General features: G+C 31.7%; 1 protein-coding gene across 1 annotated transcript; it reads right to left on the bottom strand.

Annotated features, from left to right (window-relative positions):
• Window positions 1–1418: 1418 nt before the first annotated feature.
• Window positions 1419–4457, bottom strand: LOC133310180 (protein SRG1-like). The gene is made up of 4 exons (XM_061511079.1): window positions 4203–4457; window positions 3823–4067; window positions 3380–3704; window positions 1419–1685 (listed from the first exon to the last, which is right to left on the bottom strand). Exons 1-4 carry the CDS (start codon window positions 4455–4457, stop codon window positions 1419–1421), a joined length of 1092 nt encoding a protein of 363 aa, XP_061367063.1.
• Window positions 4458–24831: the final 20374 nt, after the last annotated feature.

The following is a 24831-nucleotide window of genomic DNA, read 5'->3' as shown; positions in this document are numbered from 1 at the left end:
TATAATTTTCTAGTAGATATTTATTGTTGATAGTATAAATATTATTTTAGACAAAAATTACCTTTATTATCTTGCATTTATCTGCTTATGCAAATCAATTTATTGTTTACTAATTAGAAGGTCATTTAGAATAAAATAGAATAGTTAAAAAAACCTACATGATGTATAATTTTATCACTTACCCTAATACTTTTATTTGTAATCAATTATCTCCCTGTGATTTTTTAACGGTTCATGAGAGCAAAATGAGTGAATTTATCCAATTTTTTATGATATTAGAGTTGGTCCTGGATTAAAAAAACCACTACGGAAGTAATTAATTAAAAAAAAAACAATGGCAAGTGATAGAGAAATAAATCATGAGAGATTTTTAGGGTTTATTGTTTTTTATGTTATTGATGATAAATTTATCTTCTATACACATTTTTAACTTTTCCTTTCATTTTATTTTTTTCTTTGATTTTTATATTCTTGTATCTTCACACCTTTAGTATTTAAATATTATGATGCCATGTAATTTTTATTTGAAATCGATATACACACAATACACAAATCGAAAACAGAAAAAAAAAGAAAGAGAAATTTGACACAGCAATTTTTTCTAATTCACCAAACGTAGGTTACATTCAGCTTGTTTGTACTATAAGTCACTCAATTTATAAAAGAATATAAATAAGATTTAAGAAATTCTAACAACAGTTATTTAGGGCAAGCCCAAACTACTAACAAAAAAATACAATGAGTCCGAGACCCACAATAGTAAGACTTGCCTTCCTGCTATCCTTGTCAATAAAGGTTATCATCTGAATACGAAGTATGAGTCATATCCAACAATTTTTTGTTTAAGGATGTTAGATTGACAACAATAGAGGAATTAAATACGAATACTCATATACACAACACTTGTTGAGTACAATATCTTTTTAATATACAAGAGCAAATTATAGTTACAAGTTCACCCCCTTAGCGTAGCAACCATTTTGGGGAATCGAAGAGAAAGAAAAGAAATAAGGGGAGATTTGGGGTTGATCGATTACAGAAAGGAAGAGAATTAAGGTGGAAGAAGAAGATTATAGATGAGAAAGAAAGCAGATCTATAATAAGGGGCAATAGAAGATGCAAAGAGATTCTTGTTAATTTTTCTTGTGTCCTTTCTTCATATATTATTTTCCCATTTATAACAAAGTTTATTGCAACAGAATCCTAAACAATAAAAACAGAAATGTAAATCAACACTAACATAAGAAGAAAGGCATTAATTAGAAATATAAAACAAGCTTAAGTACATAAATAGGCCATTCTGTGTTTCTACACACAGAATATCATCTTTCACTATGTAAAGATCCAGTATAAGAATTTCTGATGGATGAACAATATACAACACGCTGACACAAAGATTCTGATCAGATAGTAAACTTTTAGTCTTTTACCCCATCAAAAGTTTTAATCCTCATTTTCTCCAAGTGTGACTTCCCATTGAGGTTGCGGGAAAAAAAGTCTTTGAAGTAATCTTCCATTAGCATGCTTTTGAACAAGGGTGGGTTTTCAACACTTATTAAACTTTTCCCTGGCCCAATCTCTGCCTCAAATTTGGGGTTGAAGAACATAGCAATAGATATTCGCTCCTTTTCTCTGTTCACTGCAGCCCTGTGCTCTATGCTGGTATAGGCCCCATTACTTAGAATCTGCAAAATCACCGAAAGCATGAGTTACGAATAAGAATACATCATTTAAAGGAGTCTTGTCTCTATCTTTTTCTGCTCAATCTTTTTTTTTTTTAAGAAAAAAATATTTAGTATAAAATTTGGTTGATGTAATTAAGTACGATTTACTAATAACTAATGGATTTGAAAAGTAAAATAAGTTTCGGAAAAAGTAACGTAAAAACATTATCTGATTCTGACATGATGTTTAGGGAGAATTTCAAATACATGAACATCTAAATAATCATAACTACTAAGAAGCCTGCACATGATAGGAGTATTTTTAAGTATAATAAAATTTGGAAATATAAACTAAATGATATTATTATTATTAATTTAGATCAAATTTAAAAATAGAAATTAAAAGGAAAATATTTAAGAGAGAAATTGTTTAAATTAATTTACGCAGACTTTAAGAATATAATCAAATTAATTATTTAAAATTATAAAATAGATATGCATAATTAATTAAAAAAATGAATTTAATATTAAGTCACAATTAACAACTCATTTAAGAGAAAGTATACTAAAAAATTAAGTCATTTTAAAAATATATTCTAATTTAATATATATGAGTTTATGCATTAATAACAAATATCTACTTTGCTAATTAATTATTATGTGAAAATAATAGATACATTTTAGAAATTCTTCCAATTTTTTACTAGTGGAACTGAATATTTCACTAGTAATAAATAGAGTTCACAAAATATGTATTATTCGTCAGTCAACCCATTTAACTCATCTTAGGATTATATATCACGAATAAATCTATTTTTTTTCTTTGAATAATATAATTCTTGGAGTATAAAATATAAATTACTACTCAAATATTATATTACTCAAATATAAAGTCAGCAACAAACACAGGTAAATTTTAAAATGTCAAAATTGAGTTGGAGAATTATACTTTCAAAATTGATTATGACATGTTTAATGATATTTTAACTGGGGAAGGATATATATTGTAACAACCAAGTTATGTTACTACCACGTTACTACCAATCAATCTCACCGTTAGATCGATTATGTTGATCCAACGGTTATATTTATTTTCATCTTTGTATGGTTATGATTTTTCATATTTAAAATGAAAGCATTAAATATGAAAAATCGTAATCATACAAAGGTGAAAATAAATATAAAGTATTAAATTTGGGAAATCATGACCATACAAAGATGAAAATAAATATAACCGTTGGATCAACATAATCGATCTAACGGTGAGATTGATTGAGTAATATGGTAGTAATACAACTTGGTTGTCACAATATCCTTCTCCATTTTAATTTTAGTTTTTATGTTTTTATTATTCAGGTGTACCGAATGTCAAACCATAATAGGTGTTTTTCACCCATTATATTTATAAATAACAAGCAGGATGTCACGTTTTTTACATGTTAACTGCGGATCCACCTCTAATAATTAGTTATAAAAGTATATTCAATCAATGGGACTTGAATTTAGCCATAGTGCAACAGAAAAAGTCATTATTTTCATCATGTTGTGGATTATCACGATAAAGATGTGATTACCACGATTGATTGAAAATTATATTTCCTTTGATAATGAAGATCAATCAAACTGATCATATCCTAGGACTGGGTTCAATACACCACGTGCTTTATTTCATTATTAAAAAAGAAGAAGAAAAGGAGAGAAAAGCATTGACAAACCTCCATAATGTCCCCAACATTAACTACAAAGGCATCTGGAAGAAAGGTAACAGGAATCCAAACCCCATCTTTCTTTATCTCTAGGCCCTCCACTCCATTAACTTGGTGAAGGATGGTTATCCCTGTAGCATCAGAATGGGGTGTGATGCCTACAACAAGCTCTGGTTGTGGGCATGGTGGATAGCATGTCATCCTCACTGACTGCATACCATTATCAAATAACTTCTCCATTTCCTTTATGTCCATATTGATGGTTTTTCCTATTAATCCTAAAAGGATCATACCGAGTTTCCTTGTTTCTGAGATGTATGACTCCAAGGTATCCCTTCACATATGCATACAAATAATATTATACAAGATGGAATTAATTAAGGAATGGTAGAGAAGAAAAGAGAGAGAGAGAGAGAGAGAGAGAGAGAGAGAGAGAGAGAGAGAGAAAGGACCTCAGTGATGTAGGTAGCTCAGGAAAAAGGTATGGTTTTCTTCTTTCAACAGGGTTAATCACCATGTAGAATCTATCCCCCCAATCAAGCTTTTGATCTTTACATCTGATCACAGTTCCATAACCTTGAACATCTCCTGGTCTTATTTGGTATTTCATTTTCTCTTCATTAGGAAGCTTGAAAAATTTCTCTGTCTCAGATTTCAATTTCTCTAGCAGTTGAGAGCTAACACCATGGTTCACCACCTGCATAAAGAGTAAATCATTAAGTATATATATGTATACGTAAAACGGTTACAAATTATACAATATTTACAGTAATAACGACTTTATATTATTGCAAAATGGAATATCTGAAAGGATATATAGTGGGATATAAACCTGAAAGAAACCCCAATCTTTGCATGTTAAGTACAACTTCTCAAGTTCAGTGTCTCTGGTATTTCCACATACCAAGGTTTTCAAGTCAAAAATGGGAATTGTTGGCAAGGGAGTGGTTTCATCTAATGGACTTGGAGGTTCTAGTTCTGGACGAATATACATTTCTGGTATTCCATTTTCTGGTTTATTGGCTATGTCCATCATGCCAAGAACAGAATGAGTGCTCCCAAAGACACTAGCGTGTGATGATGCCATTGGTGAAGCTAAAAAAGAACCGTGCATGCTACCGAACGGTAGGGTTGGTATTTATATAGCATATGAAGATGCAGTATTCAGTTTGGACCCGTTCTTTACAAGCTAAAAAATTATTTAAATAGAGAAGTGTTGCTATTGACTATGACTAAACAATGCCATGCCATTATGGCTATTGATTTGCCGTAACAGGAGAAGTTCTTTCAAATGTACATGCATATATACAACCAATTCAATTCATCCAACCATGTGTTTGTGGTCGTAATTGAATTTTTTTTTTTGATTTAGGGAAAATATATATAGTTGAAAGATCAAACGCTTTTTAATCATGTGATTACAAACGATTATTTAAATGATAAGACATGCTTGATAACGATAAATTAAATTAAACTCATTCAATAGATTTAAACTCAAGTATTTGTATGGAATAATCATCATGCTTTGTCAAAAAGATTGTAGATATATACTTTTGAAAAACTCAATTTATTTGTTTATGTTCACTTGTCATATATGTTGAAAATTCTTTTATTGTTAAATTTTGGAAGAGGCTTAAAAAATACAAAACCCCTTCTAGAATTTCCATGACTAGATTAATAAATTGGATTGTAAATACCAAAAAATATTGGATTGTTAAATATGAGGACTTGAGAGGTATTTACTTTAATCCGTGTTGTTAGAGATATATAAAATCATTAACGTAGTCTCACATAACAACTTAAATTTTTAGGTTGAATTGATTATTTCCATGGCGAGCCTCATGCATCATCCACCTTTCAAGGCCAATGAGCTCTCTTGTGAGGAGGCGTGTTAGAGATATATAAAATCATTAATATAGTCTCACCTAATAGCTTAAGCTTTTGCGTTGAATTGATTCTTTACGTGTGTTAGTTACACAGTCGAGGCTCTATTATATAACTAACTAAATGAGAAAATCAAAGAGATCTATATGATGTGTGACTTTGTCTTTGATTATCTACATGATGTGTGACTTTATCCCTATACACTAAATCACCAGATATAATCATATTTACAATATTTCCGCTCAAGCCAGAGCATATAGATCGATCATATGCACCAAATTTATTACATGTGTACTCTATACGATGGAGGAAAATATTTTCAATACTCTCATAGTACTGATGTGTGGATACATTTTTTACTAAATTTGGTAAAAAGTAATAGAATTAACTTTTCTCATTTTACCCACTCTTTTATGCTATTGACACCCACATCCCACCTTTTTCAATTTTGTTTTTGTTTCCAAAATAAAAAATTGGAAAAAGATGGGACGAGAGTGTCAATAGCATAAAAGGGTGGGTAAAATGAGTAAGTAATGAATATATTAAATAATTGATTATTTGAGTTAACAAAAACTAGTTACTTAAGTTGGTTCAAATTCTGCTTGCCTTAACACTGAAGCAAAAGTTCAAAATTTTCTCTTGAATAATGTTTACATCATTTAATAAGTTTTTGTTGAATATTTATATCATAAAATTATCTATCGTTACATTAAATTTTTTTATCATATAAACTAAATTTATATTATTTTAAAATTATTTGATACTTCATATATATATATGTGTGAACTGAAATGGTCAAAATTATTGTGCCAAAAGTTATTGAAATATATTTAATATTGCGAATTGTAGAATTCATAAGCCTTTGTTGCACCCTAGGAGTGTTAATGGGCCCTTTTGGATGGCTTCTAAAAAAGTGTTTTTTTTATAAAAATTAAAGTTATTTAGATTTTTAAAAAACAGATATCCAAACATTTTTTATGACAAGTGCTTTTTTTCTAAAAAAAAGCTTTTAAAGAAAAAAGCCTATCCAAACGAGCACTAATCTTTTGCAAACTTAGTGTATGTGCAAAATAACTCTCCAAAAGAAAAAAAAAACAATTAAAGGTGCCTTTTAATTGTCAATTTTTTTTATCCCATCAATACTTTCCCCCAACATTGCGTACTCTGACCTTTAGGTGGTGTTTGGTTAGGAGCTTTCAGCGGATATCTATGTTTATCAAGTATGACTTTTAAAAACATCATATTTGTTTTAACGTATTTTCACCAAAAACTCATCTATCCAATTTGTATGGATTTATGAGAAACATAGATATCCGCACTGTTTAGAAACCCAATTTGAAGGGGGGATTTTTCGAAAAACCGGTTATCTGGCTTTTAATGCACTGTTGATTTCATAAAGTTACCTAATTTTCCCAGTAAAGTTTTTCCCCACCAAACAACTTTTTTTTACATTTTTCTACCTATCTCACTTTATCTATCTTTCCAATCATTTCTCTATCTATTACATTTCCCTACTATTCCAAAAAAAAATTCTCAACCAAACACCCCCTTAGGCTAATTTACTTCTGATTAACTTATCTTATGTTTCAGTTAAATTACTTAAGTTTGTATTTCTTTTTTTGGATTGCTTCAAGGATATTCCTCAGCCCACAGTTGAAGACTAATCCCCTCAAGATATAGAAATAATCGAAGTGAGTATAACCTCTACCAAAAACTCAAATGTACTAAATTTTGTTTGTCTGGATTTGTATTTCTACAATGTGATCGAGAGTACATGTGAAGTGTGATCGAGAGTACATGTGAAGTGTTCAGGTTTTTACTTTAATCCTTGATTTTGTAATTTGGATTAATACATCTATGTTAACAACTATTTTAGAAAAGTACTTTTTTAAATGTACTATCTGAAAAGTTTTAATTAAAAACTTTTGTAAATACAAAATAAACTAATTCAAATTAAAGATCCACCCAACCTTTCCATATCGATTTTCCTATGCATCAACCAAGATGAAGTTGACATCGGAAGACAGCGGGCCAACGGTCCCTCCTTTTCTAATGAATGATTTTGATTGATGGTGGATCTCAGGATCATGGGTAACAGTTCACAGCTAGTGTCAAGTGGAAAGGCGAGTCAAAGACTCATACTAAACTTTTTTTATAAATGTGTTAAATGTATCTGCCCGTAGCTACATTTCAATTTTATTTTGACTCATTAAAAAAGACAAAGGATTTACCCTACAAGTTAAAAGGCTAAAGGTGATGAGTCCGACTTGAACAATTTTCATTTGTATCTATACACCAAATCACTTATAATGATCTTATTGTTGTCCCGAGCTCTTACTCTTAAAAACAGGGTCACTGAGAGAAATGCCTTAATATATAGCCTTAATTAATTAATTAATCTAGACATGAGCAAAGCTTTGTGAATGGATTCAGTAGAATTCTCTTGGTTTCATTATTAAGGCACATCTCGTTTTCAGTTTTGATCAATGGTATTGTTCTGGACCGGCCAGGCTTAGTATAATGGATCAGTCCCTAAGGTTCATTTAAAGGGTCACACTCTCCTTTATCTTTAAAATGAGATTTTAGATTCTCATTATAAAGAATCTCACTTTCTTGCATGTGAGTGTGAGAAATTTGATTCATGGAGTTTCAATCTTTCGGTCATGCAAAAAAATATAATTATGTATTATCGTAGTTATAATATTAATTTTTTTTTCTTCTCATAAGGTTGTTGATTGACGCGACAGAGAGAGAGAAAATAATTTTAATATTATAATTAGAGAAAAAGAAATATTATTTCAAAGGACACAAGCATGTATTTTTTTAGGTGATTTATACAAAATATGACCGGTCATACTTTGTGTAAATTTGAAAAGTTGCTTTTTTCTCTCTCCCCAGTCACATCGCTGACATGTAAAGTGAAAAAAAAAATAACTTTTTAAATTTACACAAAGTATAACCTGTCAGATTTTGTATAAGTTACTAAAAGGACACAACTTACATCCTTTAAAAGAATACATACTACACCCTTATAATTATGTACTATAGATAATACATAATTATAATATGTAACATGATCAAATTTTCCTTCCTACAATGATACTTATATTTCCCTTGATTTATACTGTTAACTCTTTAAGCACTGTAATATAGAATACTTTATCAGAAAAATATTTCTGCAGTTACTGCAGATAAGTTACCTGCATTTACTCTCAAAACGACGTCGTTTTGGGATTGAAATATTAAAAAATTATAATTATAAAGATCAGAATAACCTTGAAATAAATTAAAATTACAAAAAACACCATGATTTTCATCTCAAAACGACGTCGTATGAGGTTTACTGCAGATAACTTATCTGCAGTAACTGCAGAAAAAGCAAACCCATACTTTATTCCTTTAAATGAAACAAACCTAATCTTACCACCGAAATAGTTAAGTTGCCTAATTGAGATTTTTTAACTTAATAAAGTATCGTCTATTTCGACGCGTGTATGCAGAAATTTACCCACAGTACAGACAATAAAGAGGGAAAATTTAAGGCCTGTTTGATAGTGTTCTGATTTTTTTGTTCTTAAAACTGTTTTATAAAATAGTTATGGAAACAGTTGTTTTCTATATTTATTTAATTTTGAAAGTTAAAAATCAAAACAGAAAACAAAAACAACTCAGACATGTTCTCTAAATTTGATTTTAAAAACAAAAAAACAGTAATAGTTTTCAAAACATTTTTTACAAAACAGACTTTACCAAACGAATTTTTTTGTTCTGAAAACTAAAAAATTGTTTTTAAAAACAACAATCAAATAGAGCATTGTTCCCTAGTCCCTTCTTTCTGTTTTTTCTTCCTCTCTTTCTCCTTTCTCCCCCCTCTCTTTCAGCTATGATGCACGGACACGGACACGAGATACGATACGCCAACACGTTAATTCTAAAAAATATCATATTTTGATACGTTGGGACACATTTTGATATTAAATAAAAATTTTAATATATATAATATAATTTATATTTAATACATATAAGAGTCTATAATAAGTCATATAATCAATCAAATATTTAAATTTCATAACATAAATATAAATATAAATAATTTTTCGTACTTTGTTAATTTTTCATGTCAAATTTTATAACAGAAAGAAATTAATTTATAAATTATTTCTTTTATATTTAGTTAACAAAATAAAATTAAGATTTAAAAAAAAAACGTGTCCGAGCGTTGACTGCGTGTTAAAAAAAATTGACTGCGTGTCGAAAAAATATGTCGAAAAATTAACCGCGTGTTCCCAAATATTGACCGCATGTCGGAGCGTGTCCGTCACGCAAATTTTTCAAAAACAATCTCCCAGCCGGTATATTGGTCCCGGATCGCTATATATCTGCTCACAAAGAGGAGGAGTTTGTAAGCATGTAAAGAACCGAATTCGTGCATACTCTCAGCAATTACAAGAAAAAAAAAAAAATTCGCACGCTCATCTTTTTCCAATATTTTTATTATGTTTTAATGTTTTTAATGAAAAGAGGGTCCATTATAAGTCACACATAACATATCTTGGGAACTACATGCTTTTTTGGTTTAAGAATATATTTTGTGATTCTATTTTTTATATTCACTAAAAATTACAAAAGTGCATATTCTTTTTACTTAATTTCTCTTTTAAAAGATTTATACATAAAATGATAAAATAATGTTATTTTCATCATTTTCTGTTTAAATATTTAAAAATAAGAAATTAAGTAAATAAATAAATAATATTTCCTTAAAATCATTTATCAGAGTTACATGATAAATAAAATTGTTTCTCCGGGTGATGGAAACCACTAAGTTAGGATTTTATTAATTTATTAATATTGATGTACTTATTGATTTATGAATATATGAACGATATCTACTATTTTATGCCAATCACCCTAAGATGTAACTTGCTTCCGTCAAGTTCTTAGCTGTTTTCTTTTTGAAGCGTTACTTTTCATGAAAATGCCTCATGACAAGATTTTTTTACCCCATTGATAAATATGGAATAATTTTATAACTTTCAAAATGTCTTGGACGAAAAAATAGGTCTTATCATATAAAAGAGTAGTTATTTTCGTACGGAAGAATTATGAATGGAGAAGATTTCATTTTTAAAACTAATTAATTCAATATAAAAGTTTAAGTTATTAGGTGAAAATATACATTAATTATTTTATATTATATTTTTTGAATATGTTCCTTCACATAAAAATTTATTAGGCTTGAAAAATGTAGAATATACAGATTCATTTATCTATGTATTTCATAATATTTAATTATTTATTAATAAAATAGAAGGATGAGAATTGAAGTTGTAATCATGTTATCATATAGAAACTCTCGTGCCATATAAAATAATTAATTTAATCAAAAACCTTAAATTACTGAGCTAATGTTATATTAATTGTTTTTTATTATATATGTCTAACCCTTATTAAATAATGTTCAGAAAGTACTCAGTCTCAGAGGAGGGAGTGATATATTGATGTTTGGGCTGAGATAGAATATTCGGTATAGGAAGAATAAAGTCTCCTTAGCAATTGGTCTATATGTTTATATGTCGGTTATACCGTGTATAAAGGAGGAGGAAAGGTAATGGTGTATATTATCTATGAAATGGTAGGGCTTAAAATGGGTGAGGGAGAATAACAGTGCAAAACTGCAAATACCATGTCATTCTCTTTGGTGAATGACATCGTTTATGTAGGTGAATGTGAAATATTCTAAAGACATAGGGTGATACTAAGTAATTTCGGTATGTGAGGCAATCATAGAAAAAAATCATGTTATAAGTAATAAAAATTGGAAATAACCGCGCGAAAGACTATAAACGTGCTTATTTTTATATCCATATATTATATGGGTTTTATGAGTATAATATTGTAGGATATAAGAAAAGTTTCATACTCTCACAATAAAGAAGAGAGAGAAAGTAAAATGATGAAATAGAAAAAATAATATGTGGACCCTACCTCTTAATTGTGTGTGTAGGAAAGTTTTATTAGGTTATGTAACGTGATATTAATAATACCCATATTATATTTTGAAAAGTTAGACAATTATGCACTAATAAAGTTTTTAAAAATTGTTTTTTAACAGGCAAATCACGTGACCACAAAGACTTCCCAAAGTCATTTGCCAACATGTACTAATGTCAATGCGCATGCATACTGGACATTCACTGTATTGTTCTTTTTTTGAATATAATATATTTGAATGTCATTAAGTCAAAAAAAAAAATTCAACTGTCACGGTATTATAGTTGCTGAAATAGTCAGTTACTATGGGTTGGACACGTGTCATGTTCTCAGTGGCTGGACACGCAACTCATTTAACTCAAAGTCCCTAAGGTAGTTAGTTACTTTGGTGCTACCAGGTCTTCCAGCCATTGAGAAAGTAACAAGTGTCCTGACTATAATAGCTAACTATCTCAGCGACTATGGTGCCGTGACAGATTAAAAAAATTTTCTACCTCCGTATCATTCAAGTATATTGTATTAAAAAATGGGACAGGATGATCAATGTCTTGCATGTATATTATATATATATATAATATGTACACATGTTATGAGTGTGAGTAATACGTAGAGTCATCGTGACGAATTACCAAGTCCAAGAGTTGTTGCAACTCCACAAATGACGGACAAATTATGTATTGTCACGTTTTATTTTTAATTTATCGGTATGTCATAGGGTACAAAATTTTTGTCAAAATGTCGTGGTGGCGAATCCATTGTCAACGATAGCGGATTTCAACTGTTATATGGCAAAACCACATAAACTCACTATCAGGCATTGAGTATATGGTTAAGCCACTCAACTCATTTTTTTGAAGTAATGATTTTTGACTTAGGTATTTGGGTGAGTTTTTTTTATTTTATATAATTTTTTGAGATTTATATGCCGCCAAATTTTAGAGAAAAATTTGTTAGTATTAGAAAGTAAAAATAAGAATAAAAATTTGTATTAAACCTATTTTTGAGATTTTTCTGTCAATGATTATACACATATACTTTTTCTTTAATTTCCCCCCTGTATTAAACCTATTTCCCGTTTTATTGCTGTTAACTTTTGTCTACCAAATTTGTATATATAATCATTGACAGAAAAAGTATATACAAACTTTCAGTGGCAGGCTCCATTTGAAGTTTGGGTAAAAAAAAAATTATATGTGTATTTATTTTTCTTAATTTTAATTAGTTCATATCATAATATATTTAAATTATATTAAATACAAAACACCTGAGCAGACAGTATAAAAAAGAATTATAATTTTATTAAATATTTTAATTTTATTAAATATATTTAAATATTTTTATATAAATAAAAATAGAGCACATAACTTAATATAACTTACTCATCTCTCACCAAATATATTTTATTTTTTTGATAGGGCTAAATTATAAATTTTAATCCGGGTCAAATTATAAATTTAGACCGAACCAAATTATAATTAATTATATAATTATACATAATAAATAAAATTTGTTAAAATTTAGCTCGAGCCGAGATCACCTCCAAATAACACGTGGCTCCGCCACTGCAAACTTCCTAAATTTTAGCTTATTTATGAACTGTTGAGGTGAATTTTAAAGTTATCTCAATTAATTTGTAAATCATAATATTATATTAATCGACGCTTCCATCTACATGTTGTTAAATTATCAACTGAAGAGTAATGTGATCAAAATTGAGCCTTCTATCTCCATGAAATTTAACTATTTATTAACTTATTCTTTAAATTTGTTTTAAGTTTTTTTTATTCATTTTTTATATAGACTATTGAATATGAAATGTCCAACGTCATAAAGATGTTAATTTGGGTTGACACTCAACACCACATCACACGATTCAACTCAAATATGAATACACTCAGCAGGAACATAACATAAACTTGAAATTGAGTTAAAATATTTGATACGAACACAACATGCTTATTTTACAAGTTGACATAACATAATAGGCTTTTTGACCACTGTAGTCCTTGTTTAATAATTAATTATCAAATTGACTTTGATTAAAAACTATTTCAAAAATTTAACTTTGCTTACAAATATAACACTAATCTGTTTCTGTTTGACCATTGACCATCAAACCTATCCAGGTAATTTTTGAAAATTTTACTCTATCCAGATAGTCAAAGAGATACCCTGGTATATTTCAAAAATATAGAAAAATGGTTGAATTACTTACCCGAATAAATAGAAGACTACCCGGATAAATCTGAGAAAATATGAAATGTTGCAGCAATTAATGAAAAAATTGGTAGAGTCCATTGACAATATTTGGTATATAGAGCCTAGTGAATTTAAAGGCAAAGGCTTGGTCAGATAGACTACCATTTGGAAAAAGTGCTACCCTAACAGGATTAGCCAGCATCTTCTTCAACTGTAGAGAAGCCATTGTTGCCTGTTATATCTGTCTTGACATAACCAGAGCAAACACTATTGATGCAGATAGCAGGGTATTTCTTACCAAGAATTCTTGTATAAGCATTCATATCAGCTTTAGAGACAATATAGGCACCCAAACACTTAGGCCACCCCTTTTTTCCAATGACCCTTCTTTGAAATCTTTGAGAAATTGCTTCAATACTTCATCCACTCTCTCTTCTGTGAGGTTTTCAGCATCACCGAAGACTCCTTTAGCACGTTCATTTAAGGATTTTATAATTCTCATGTTGAAGGAGAATTGAAATTTCATGTTGTATTGATAAAAAACATATGGGATCCATGTGTTAGAAAAAATTATATGTAGGATCCACGTCAGCACGGAAATCGAAGAATGTGTAGGAAAATTGTAATTCTCATGTTAAATGAAAATTATAAAACCCTTCATTTAATACGCACTGATTTGACATGAATAAGCAATGTAAGAAGACAACACACAAATTAACATGTGCCCCTGTTATAATCCGTCCTTCAACAATTGATAATCCGTCCTTCCAATTATTGTGCCCCTCATGAATCCATACTTCCTTAGCATGTGGAAGAGGACCTGAGCTTCTGTTATAATATAATCTGACCAAGTCTTTCCTTTAAATTCACTAGGCTCTATATACCAAACATTGTCAATGGACTTTATCGCTTTTTTCATTGATTGCTGCAACATTTCATATTTTTCCAGATTTACTCGGGTAGCCCCTACTTACTCGCATAAATAATTCAATCATTTTTTCAGATTTTTGAAATATACCAGGATATCCCTTTGACTATTCAAGTAGGATAAAATTTTCAAAAAATATTCGGGTAAGGAAGGATACCCGAGTAGGCTTGATGGTTAACGGTCAAACATGGACAGATTGGTGTTATGTTTGTAAGCAAGGTTAAATTTTTGAAATAGTTTATAATCAAGGTCAATTAGATAATTAATTATTAAATAAGGACTACAGTGATAAAAAAGCCACGAATAACCCGCAAACTCATAGTGTGTAACTTATTATACGGATTGATACAAAAAGGCAATACACAAATAACTTATCAACCTCAAACTATGTTATTTATAATATGGATTGACACGACACAAATAATCTGTAAAAATATTAATTAATGCGGGTAAATTTCGGATAAATGGATTAATATGTAGCGTGACATGAATTTTTTCAGATCATTGACACAAACACGACACAAACTTGAAAGCAGATCGATTAGAATATAAATTTTTCGTGTCGTGTTTGTGTTGTGTCAGCTGGTCTTGTTTGAAATTGTCACCTTATTCAACAAGTATTAAAACACAAAAAATAAAAAATAAAAGGTTTAAATAATAAATAACATTTATTGCAAAAAAACCCGGTTGCCAACTGGTTATTTCAGATTTTTTCAAGCATATTAAACTCATCGACCATCCTATTACAGAATAACAGTTATTTTGGTAGAACTTACGCAACTTCTTTTTCTTTTAATAATAAAAAGGGTAAAGTATTAATATCTCTCTTAATATTCAAAACATTTTAAACTTTCTGATGAAAAAATTATTTTGTAATACATAATCTTTTAACTTTTGGGTTAAAATTAACATCATTAAAATTCAAAATCATTAAATTTTCTCCACACAAAAAAAAAATTCGTTGAATTTATTAATTTTAATGTCTCATAAATCATGTCACAAGTATGTGTTTGAAAAAGATTAATAACTTTTAGGTTGATTTATACCTACAAGAAATTAAAATTAACAGAATCATTTTAATCAAAATTTCAGAAGTTATATATCACAAAATTAAACTTTATATATAAAAATTTGAAGTTATTGAAACATTAAGAGAATTATTTGTTATTTACCATTAAACAAAACAAATAAACATGTCAACATTCTTTATTTTTTGATCTCTAACAAGGTGTGAGAAATGACATAAAAAGTGGCGTACGGGAAACATTTCTATCATTAAAACCACATTTTTTTCAGCACGAAAAGTGATTATTGCTAGTGATGTATTTCAATCAAATGAGAACGACTCAACATTCTCCTGTCCGACCTGTCGTGAACCACGTAAAGCCATTGGTCTTGAAACCACATACGGCCATTAGGTTCAGTCGGGAATAAATATATTTTTCGTGAGATTTTCATATAACATTATTCATTACACTATAAGGAATTGGGTCCATTCACACATAGTTGAGTATGGTTCAAATCGGAGTATATTGGTGTTGGAGCTTGCTATTTCCCGGATCTTGTCTCTTGTGTGGGATGGTGTCATGGGATGTAGTTTGGATGTTGACTATAATATAAATAGTGAGGACCTACAAGACAATCTGATGTTCAAATTAGAGTATAAACAAATGACTTAAGTAATATGGAGAAGATGAGTATACCTTGGTCTTTGCCTCTTTATATATAGTGTGAGCCACATAACATGCTTTTGGACTTAGTTGACCGACTTTATATGGCTTGTTTGGTTGATATATCTACATTGTGTTTTTCATTTAAAAGTTTTGTTTGTCAATTGTGTTACTGTAGTTTTTTATATTATTTTTAGTTATTTACTGCAATTTGCACTTGATTTATTTGTTTGGCCCCCAATACTTTCTAGCCTTTCTCTTTATGCGAGATGCATCCAAATAAGCTATACTACCGACGCTTAGTTGGATACTTACTTGTGTCATTCATTTATTGACGGGATGAGATGATTGTTGGGTATGACTCATACTTTGCATACTGATGATGATCCTTATTGGCGGGGTCAGCAGAAAGGCAATTGTGTCCCGCTCCCAGGTAAGCAGGCGTGGGTCTGAGAGAGCAGAATTGCAAAAGCAAAAGTGTAGGCCTTGAGAAGCGGGATGATCCACCACTTTTCGCTATGGGTACAAAGAAGGATGATGATGATGATAGTGCAGCAGACTTGTACATGGCGTTTGACAATTATAGTGACTGCAGTGAATGAATCATTGACATTGGAGCATCGTTTCCTATGACACCTCATTGGAAGTGGTTATGCACTTATGAATATTCTCGATACAGTCAGAATGGGAGATGACACGACTCATGCTATTGTGTGGCGTGGGAAGGTAAAGCTGAAGATGAATGATAGAACAATTAAGAATCTGTCGGGCGTGATGCATATTCTGGGGCTTACCAAAAATTTGATCTTCGTTGATCGTATGGCAGATGCGAGTATTAATTTTAGCAGTGACAAATATTCTTGCAAATTGATTGGGGGAGCTTTGGTTATTGCAAGAGGAGAGTGTCATGGTAAACCGTGGAAATTATTTGGTAGCACAATGTTTAGTGGTGAAAGCTATGTTTCTAAATAGGCGGAGGAGAACACTGCTATGTTATGGCATAAGAGGCTGGGGTATATCGGAGGAAAATGTCTGGAGACTCTAACATCAAAGAAGTTGATGAATGGAATTCCGAGCTGCTTTATGGGATTTGGATTTTGCAAGCATTGCCTGCAAAGGAAGCAAAATTGGGTGCGTTTTGATTCCATAGGAGGAAGAGCTGATGGGATTCTAGACCTGATACACAACGATGTGTATGGCCCCACACTTGTAGCATCATATGAAAAATCAAGGAATTGTGTTTCTTTTACTGATGATTTTTCAAGACATGTGTGGTTATATTTCTTGCGCAACAAAGATGAGGTGTTTGATAAATCCCGTGATTTCAAGGCCTTGGTGGAAAATCAGTTTGACAGAAAAATCAAGATGTTGAGGACTGACAATGGAGGAGAGTTATGTTCAGTGAAGTTCGATCAATTCTGTACGAGCAATGCGATTGCAAGGTAGAAGATTACGCCCTACTCACCTCAACTGAATGGGGTGGTAAAGAGATTGAATCGATTTCTCATGGATAAATAACAGAATATGCTGAGTGGTGCAGGCTTGCCAACTGAGTTTTGGGCGGAGACAATGGATATTGCTTGTTTTCTGAAGAATAGATCTCCTACATCGGCCTTGAAAGAGAAAACTTCGTATGAAGCATTATGTGGGAAGAGACCAGGAATATCTCATGTCATAATGTTTGGCTGTGAAGTATATATGCATGTACCCAAGGAGAGAAGAAGCAAGCTTGACAGTAAATTCAAGAAGTGCATTTTCACTGGTATAAGGATGGCGTGAAAGGGTACAAGTTGTGGAATCCTGATACTCAAAGTATAACTTACAACTAGAGGTGGCAAAGTGGGCGCCCCGCCCCACCCCGCCAAAAAATGAGTCAGCCCGCCCCGCCACGCTTTTGAAAGTGGGCTGAAAAACTCAGCCCGCCCCGCCCCGTTTGGCGGGTTGGCCCGCCAGCCTGAGCCTATTTTACACTGATCCGCCTCGGCCCGCCTATGCCCGCCATCAACCCGTCAAAAAATGAGCCCGCCCCGCCCCGTTTGGCGGGTTAGGCGGGTTGGCCCGCCGAGCCGAGCCCGTTTTGCCGGCTCTAATTACAACAGAGATGTTATGTTCAGGGAATCTAAGCCGAATGAGATTTTTTTGAAAGCTCCCTGAAGAGCCAGAAACTGTAGAGTTAGATGTGGGTTTGAAAGAGGATGCAATACTCACAGGTTGGAGTAGAAAGTTCAAATTCTGAAGCTGCTAAACATAATGTGGTTGAAGATGAAGATTCTGAAACTAAGGCTAAATTTGAAGCATCAATGCTGAGGAGGTCCACAAGGGAAAAAAGATCATCTGAGAGGTATACGCCTGAAAACTATATTCTATGTGCTAGTGATAATAGTTGTGCCCTGAATATTACAAGTTATAATCCAATCACTGTAAGACAAGTTAGGAACTCGGAGGATGCCAAACGGTAAGAGGAAGCTATGAAAGATGAGATGAAGTCTCTGGTGAAAAATCAAACTTGGAGTTTAGAGAAACTACATGCAGACCGAAAGGCGATTGGTTGCAAGTGGGTGTTTAAGAAAAATGTTGGAGCCAATGGAGAGATTGAGCGCTACAAGACTTGATTGGTTGCAAAGGGATATTCACAAACATAAGGGATTGATTATGGTGAGGTGTTTTCACCTGTTGCAAAGTTAAATTCCATAAGGCTAGTTTTGGCTGTAGCAGTTGCATATGACCTAGAGGTGGAATAACTGGATGTGAAGATAATTTTCCTTCATGGTGATTTGGAGAAGGTTATTTTCATGAAGCAACCAGAGGGGTTCATAGTAAGAGAAAAATAGGAGCTAGTCTGCAAGCTGAATAAATCTTTGTATGGCTTGAAACAGTCCCAAAGATGTGGTACATGAAATTCGATACTTATGTGGTGAAGCTTGGCTTTGACTACTGTGATGCTGATCATTATGTTTATGTGAAAATGTTAGAAGGTAATTTTGTTATTCTAACTTTGTATGTTGACAACATGTTACTCGTTGGAAACATTTTGAAGATGATCAGCTTTGTAAAAGGACTATTGGCGAAGCAGTTTGAAATAAAAGATCTAGGTGTTGGAAATGTGATCTTGGGTATGCAGATTAAAGAGGGAGTATGATAATGGAAGATTATGGTTGAGTCAGCGGAAGTTTCTAGAGGATAGGGTTGGCAAAAATGAGCCAACCCGTTGAGTTGCCTCGTAACCCGTAAAAAATGAGTAGGGTTGGGTTGGCAAAAATGAGCGGCCAACCAGACCCGAGCCAGCTCTAGAAAAAATGAGCCAACCAGCGTGTCAAACGGTCCAGCTCGCGGGTTGAGGTTTTTTTTTTTAAAAAATAGTATAAAATATAATATAAAAAAGAGACAAAATCCACACACGTTGTCATTGTCTTTCTTCCTTCTCTAAACCTAAGACCCTAATCTTCTCACATCGCTGCCATTTTTGTTCGGTCTCTCACTCAGAAATTGAGACGCAGCCGCTAGCCACCACCGTCCACGCTCTGTCAGTCCCTGGCTTCATCGCCTTAGCTACTCATTCTTGGCCTTAGTTCCTGCATTTAAAGCCTTTTGTATTCTTGGTTTTTTGCTTCTCATTTTGTAACTGTTTTTTTTTATAAACTTTTCTGTAAGACAATTGTATTGTTTAAGCTGATGGAAGCCACATAGCTGGTGTATTAATACTATAGGTTCGCTTAAATAGGATGGAAATGAGTCAACCAGCGAGCCATTTTTGAGCCAACCTGCGAGCCAATTTTTGAACCAACCCGCGAGTCATATTTTCAAGCCAACCCTTACCCGGCTCGGGTTGGGTATGGTTGGATTTTCTGGCTTATTTTTATTTTTGAGCCAAACCTAACCCGACTCTTTTTATCGGGTTGCACGCTGATTGGACTGGGTTGACCCATTTTGCCAATCCTAATAGAGGATGTTCTGAGGAAACTCAAGATGATTGACTGCAAGCTTGTGTTGACTCCCATGTCTACTGGTTTTAGGTTATCAGCTGACCAGTGTCCCATGACTGAAGAAGAAGAAGAGATGACATCAGTTTCTTATGCTAGTGCAGTTAGGAGTCTGATGTATGCAATGATTTGTACTCATCCTGATATTGCTCAAGCAGTGGGAGTATTGAGACGGTATATGTCCAAGCTAGGAAATGAGCATTGCACGACAGTGAATCATATGTTCCGTTATCTTCGTGGTATATCTGACCTTTGGGTTATGCTATAAAGGCATGAAGGGCTCAAGGGGACATACATTATTAGAGCTAAGATGCTTTGTGGATGCTGATTGGAGAGGTGACATTGATAGTAGAAGGTCTACAAGTGGATATGTTGTTTCCTCATTCGGTGGAGCTATCAATTGGATGACTAAGAGGCAAAACACTGTTGCTTTATCTACTATAGAGGTTGAGTACATGGTCTTGACACATGCTGTCAAGAAAGCTATTTGGTTGCGAAGGTTGTGCAAAGAGCTTGGCTTTGTACAAGGAGAGATGACCGTTGGGAGAGGCAGTCAGAGTGCCATTTTCTTGGCTAAGAATCCAGGTTTCCATGTGAGGACCAAGCATATCGGCATACAATACCTTTTCATTTGAGAGAATATTAAAGACAAGGTTGTATTGCTGGAAAAGTTGACACAAAGGTCAACAGTGCCGATTTTCTAACCAAGGCAGTGACTTCAAAGAAGTTTGAATAGTGTATAGCTGCATTAGGATTGAAGAAGCATACAAAGCACTCATAAGTGGGAGAATATTGGGTATGTCTCATACTTCGCATACTGATGAGGGCCTTTATTAGTGGGCCTCTAACATATTGTAATTTTTTTTTACTTAGTAATTTGGGCTTAGGTCCATGAATAGCTGCTATTAGAATTTTTTATATCCTATTTATATTCCCTTGTAAATCGAGTGACTTGTAATGAATGATGGTTAAGTGAATATAATACAGACAAGCTAGATGCAGCCTACATTAGGTGAACCAGGGTAAATCACGGTGTCAAATCTCTCTTCCTTTTCTCTTTTCATTTTTTAATTTGTGTATGTGTCGATTTTCAACAATGATGATCAACTCTGTGTTGCCAAGTAATCAGGGCATTGGGTGTACGCTATCGCAACTAGATTGCAACGTGATAGAAATAGTTTGAAAATTAAAAATAATAGAATCGCCAACAAGGTTTATTTGTAAAAGCATTATAAAAAAAACACTTTTGTTTAAGAAATTAGTCTTTTATAAAAAGAGATTGGATTCGGGAATCAATAATAAATAGGGAAGGTGCTAGCACCCTACATTGTCCATTTTAAAAATGGTTATCTTTAATTGCTTGTATGAATTATTAATAAAATTTTAAAATATATTTATTTCACCCCCAAGAAAAAATAAAATTAATTATATGCAAAGAAAACTCGAAAATTTACAATTGGGTCAACAAAATTTTTTTCCCTCTAACATATCCCTGATGTAATAAGTAACTCAAAATTACATCATTTTTTAGAAAAAATTTATGTTTTAGTTATTTTTAATTTTGAAAATGTCTTGAAAGATATTTGTTTCTTGATGATAAATCCATTATTGCATAGAGTTTGAGGTTACATTTTTAACATGTAAATTCTTACAAAGCTTATAACACTTGAAGATGATAAATCATACAATCAATATTGTAGATTGTTGTTAATTTTGATTTTGAAATTTTGGTAGAGATCAATTTTATTAAGAAAATGGATGCACATTAAGTGCTTAATGTAAGATAACATAACAAACCGGCAAGTGTTCAATCTTGGCCAACCAATTCTAAAATATTTTTGGGGGCCAAAGAAAAAAGGCTTCCCCTCGATGGGGAATTAGTTTCATCTTTCCTCTGGTGGCATAGTCTGATGCACTCGCTATTCCAATGAGAATGTAGCCTTTGGAACCGTACCCTGAGGACAAAATGGTTGGAAGAGGTTGAATGATAATACCTCCATGTTTGTACTCAAAAAAAGAAAAAAAAGATAACATAACAATACGAAAACACATATGATCATATATACAACACTTGACGATGAAAGACGATACAACAACGTCATAAATCATTTTGTAAATTAAAAAAAATAAATTTGAGAAGAATTATTGGATATAGTTATGACATATTTTAATTTTATGAACTTTGAAAAATATTTTATTTTGAAACTAATCCACATTACACAGGATTTTTAATATTAACAAAGTTATTCGAAATGAAATTAATGTACAACATTTGAGGATATTAAATACCTTACATTAACATTGTATATCATTTCGTGGACTTGGAAGAAATTTTTCATTCATTCTTGCGTCTCGTTTTCATTATTGTTATTATTCCTGTTAAACCTCTTCCTAATGCTTTTCCAAGTTAATGTTGACGACATTTTTGAGGTGATGATTTCCCCATTTTGTATTTGACTTAAAAATTGCCTGATGATCAATTTGATAGTCGTAATCAAATAGAAGAAACAGCTAGGCAAAGAAGCATTGATTTAGTAGAGAGGGATTTAAGTAAGGCTTTTAATGTTTTTCAAAGAGAATATAGATAAGTTATCTATATTCGCTCCTAAAACAACGTTGTTTTGAGTTGAAAAATTAAAAAATTATAATGAAAAATACTATTATAACCCTGAAATAAATTATAATTATAAAAGTAGCTTAATTTTCGTCCCAAAACAATATCGTTTTGAATTTACTGTAAATAAATTATCTATATTAACTGTAGAAAAAATAAACCTGTAACTAATTTGCATGATCAAATCTCTATACTATCCTTATATCTATAAAAAAATGAACACCATCTATTTGAAAGTTTGAAGGCGAAAATTAAGCTTTTTGTGTCCTTAAGCATATTGACAGATAAACTACCGTCAGTCCATTAATTACTGGATTGTTCCCACCTCATAGTTGAATGTATATTAGTAAAACATTCTTTTTTTATTTTGACACATTTGAATTTTTTTTACTTCTTTTCTTTTAGTCTTTTATTAAGTGTTCTAAATTTTCGTAACATTGAATCTTATTTTTCTTTTTTTATCACTTTATTTATTTCTTCTAAGATGGGTAGAATAGTTATACTTATTTAATTTTCTAATAGTGTTAAGAAGAGGTGTGGATGAAAAAAAATCACAAGAGGTTGAGAGATTAAAAAAAAGCATAGGGATGTAAGTGATTAATTACTTGTCCTTTTTATATTGTCAATTGCTTCCCCAAAATTAGTCAATACTTAATTCACTAATTTACAAACTTTTTACTTTTTTTAAAGAATCTTAGTTCCCTTAATATCTTTAAAGAAATCAAACATTAAGATCATGCATAAAGAATAGGTAAGAATGAATAAAAATCAATTCAAAAACATGAAAGTTATAATGGATTCCATTTAACATTAACTACAAAGAAACTAGACAAACATAGTAAAAATAATAATATAATAACGGATAAAAATTTCTCAAACTCTATTGATATGAAGGCGTGGTGAATCTTCACCCCCTTAATCCTGTCTCTTGCTCTCAAGCATAAAAAATTGAGCAAATGCGCTTCTCCAAAGTCCCATATGTCAAAGATATGTAAATCCTCTTACGAATGGCTTAAATAGATGAAAGAATCCTTATTTTGGGTAAAAAAAACATAATGGGCCATAATTGGATCGTAAATTGGTGCTACTTACAACACGCTCTTTCAGTAACCTAAGTGGTTGATTCGCTCCTTCGTGCTTACTCTGTGTCCTTCTAGATTCATCCTATCTCTTATTCAACTCACTTTACCTACAAAAATAACATAGATTAATCAAATATGTTAGAGGAGCATGGTTAATGTTTCCTAGCCAATTAACTTGAAGTTTTCATGCTTTAGGCTTGATTTGAGAGTATATTATTGGGTTTAATGTCTCTTATGTTATAGAGATAATCTGTCCCCTACACACACATAATTAAAAAACTGTGTGAGGCCAATATTTTTTTTTTCTCTTCTCTGTAGATGATCCCACATGGACCTTATACATTTTTATGGGTGTGTAGGGGATAATGTTATTTCCTACAACATGAGAAATATCAAACCCTTACTTATTATGATTTTAGTGGTATAAAACAGGATAAACAATTACTATAGTGGGTTGGATTAACCACCCTTCAGATATTTCTCACCAAAAAAATAATGTAATGTTTTTTTTTAACACAAACATCCAATATATATAATCTAGCAAAATGTTAACATTCTTTCAATTTTATAAACAATAACACTTAAATACAAAATTAAGTTCCTAAATACCTCCCAATTACGGACAAACTTTTTATTTCCCAATAGGAACGGATTTTATATTTTTCGTCCCTAATAGGGATGTATTTTTTATTTTCCGTCCCTAATAGGGACATATTTTTTTTGTTCCAATTAGGGACGGATTTTTTTCGTCTCTGTTAAGAATAGATCTATATTTCATCCATAATTTTGTCTCAAGTTGGGACGGACAATGTTCTGTCCCTAATAGGGACGAAATTAGGGACAAATTGTAGAAATAAAAAATATTTCATCCCTAATTCCGTTTCAAATAGGGACGAAATATTTTTCATCTCAAAATTCATCCCTACTAGAGACAGAATTTATTTCATTGCTAATTCCGTCCCAAATAGGGACAGACTGTCTTTTCCTTCTCTAGATATGTCCCATTTAGAGATGGAACTAATTCCGTCTTTAAATTCTGTCCCTAATTCATTTTTTTTAGTAGTGTTACTGGATTGTTCCCACCTCATAGTTGAATGTATATTAGTAAAG

Source organism: Gastrolobium bilobum, unplaced genomic scaffold (assembly GCF_033153095.1).
Source record: "Gastrolobium bilobum isolate Gb01-03AN ecotype WA unplaced genomic scaffold, APGP_CSIRO_Gbil_v1 utg8584, whole genome shotgun sequence".
NCBI classification, from domain to species: Eukaryota; Viridiplantae; Streptophyta; class Magnoliopsida; order Fabales; family Fabaceae; genus Gastrolobium; species Gastrolobium bilobum.
This window is presented reverse-complemented; position numbering and strand designations above follow the sequence as displayed.

Coding starts and splice junctions, on each gene's coding strand:
- LOC133310180 (XM_061511079.1), bottom strand. CDS start 4,457: ATGGCATCATCACACGCTAGTGTCTTTGGGAGCACTCATTCTGTTCTT. Junction 4,068..4,202: donor AAGATTGGGGTTTCTTTCAG/GTTTATATCCCA, acceptor CTCTTTATGCAG/GTGGTGAACCATGGTGTTAG. Junction 1,686..3,379: donor ATGTTGGGGACATTATGGAG/GTTTGTCAATGC, acceptor GTGATTTTGCAG/ATTCTAAGTAATGGGGCCTA.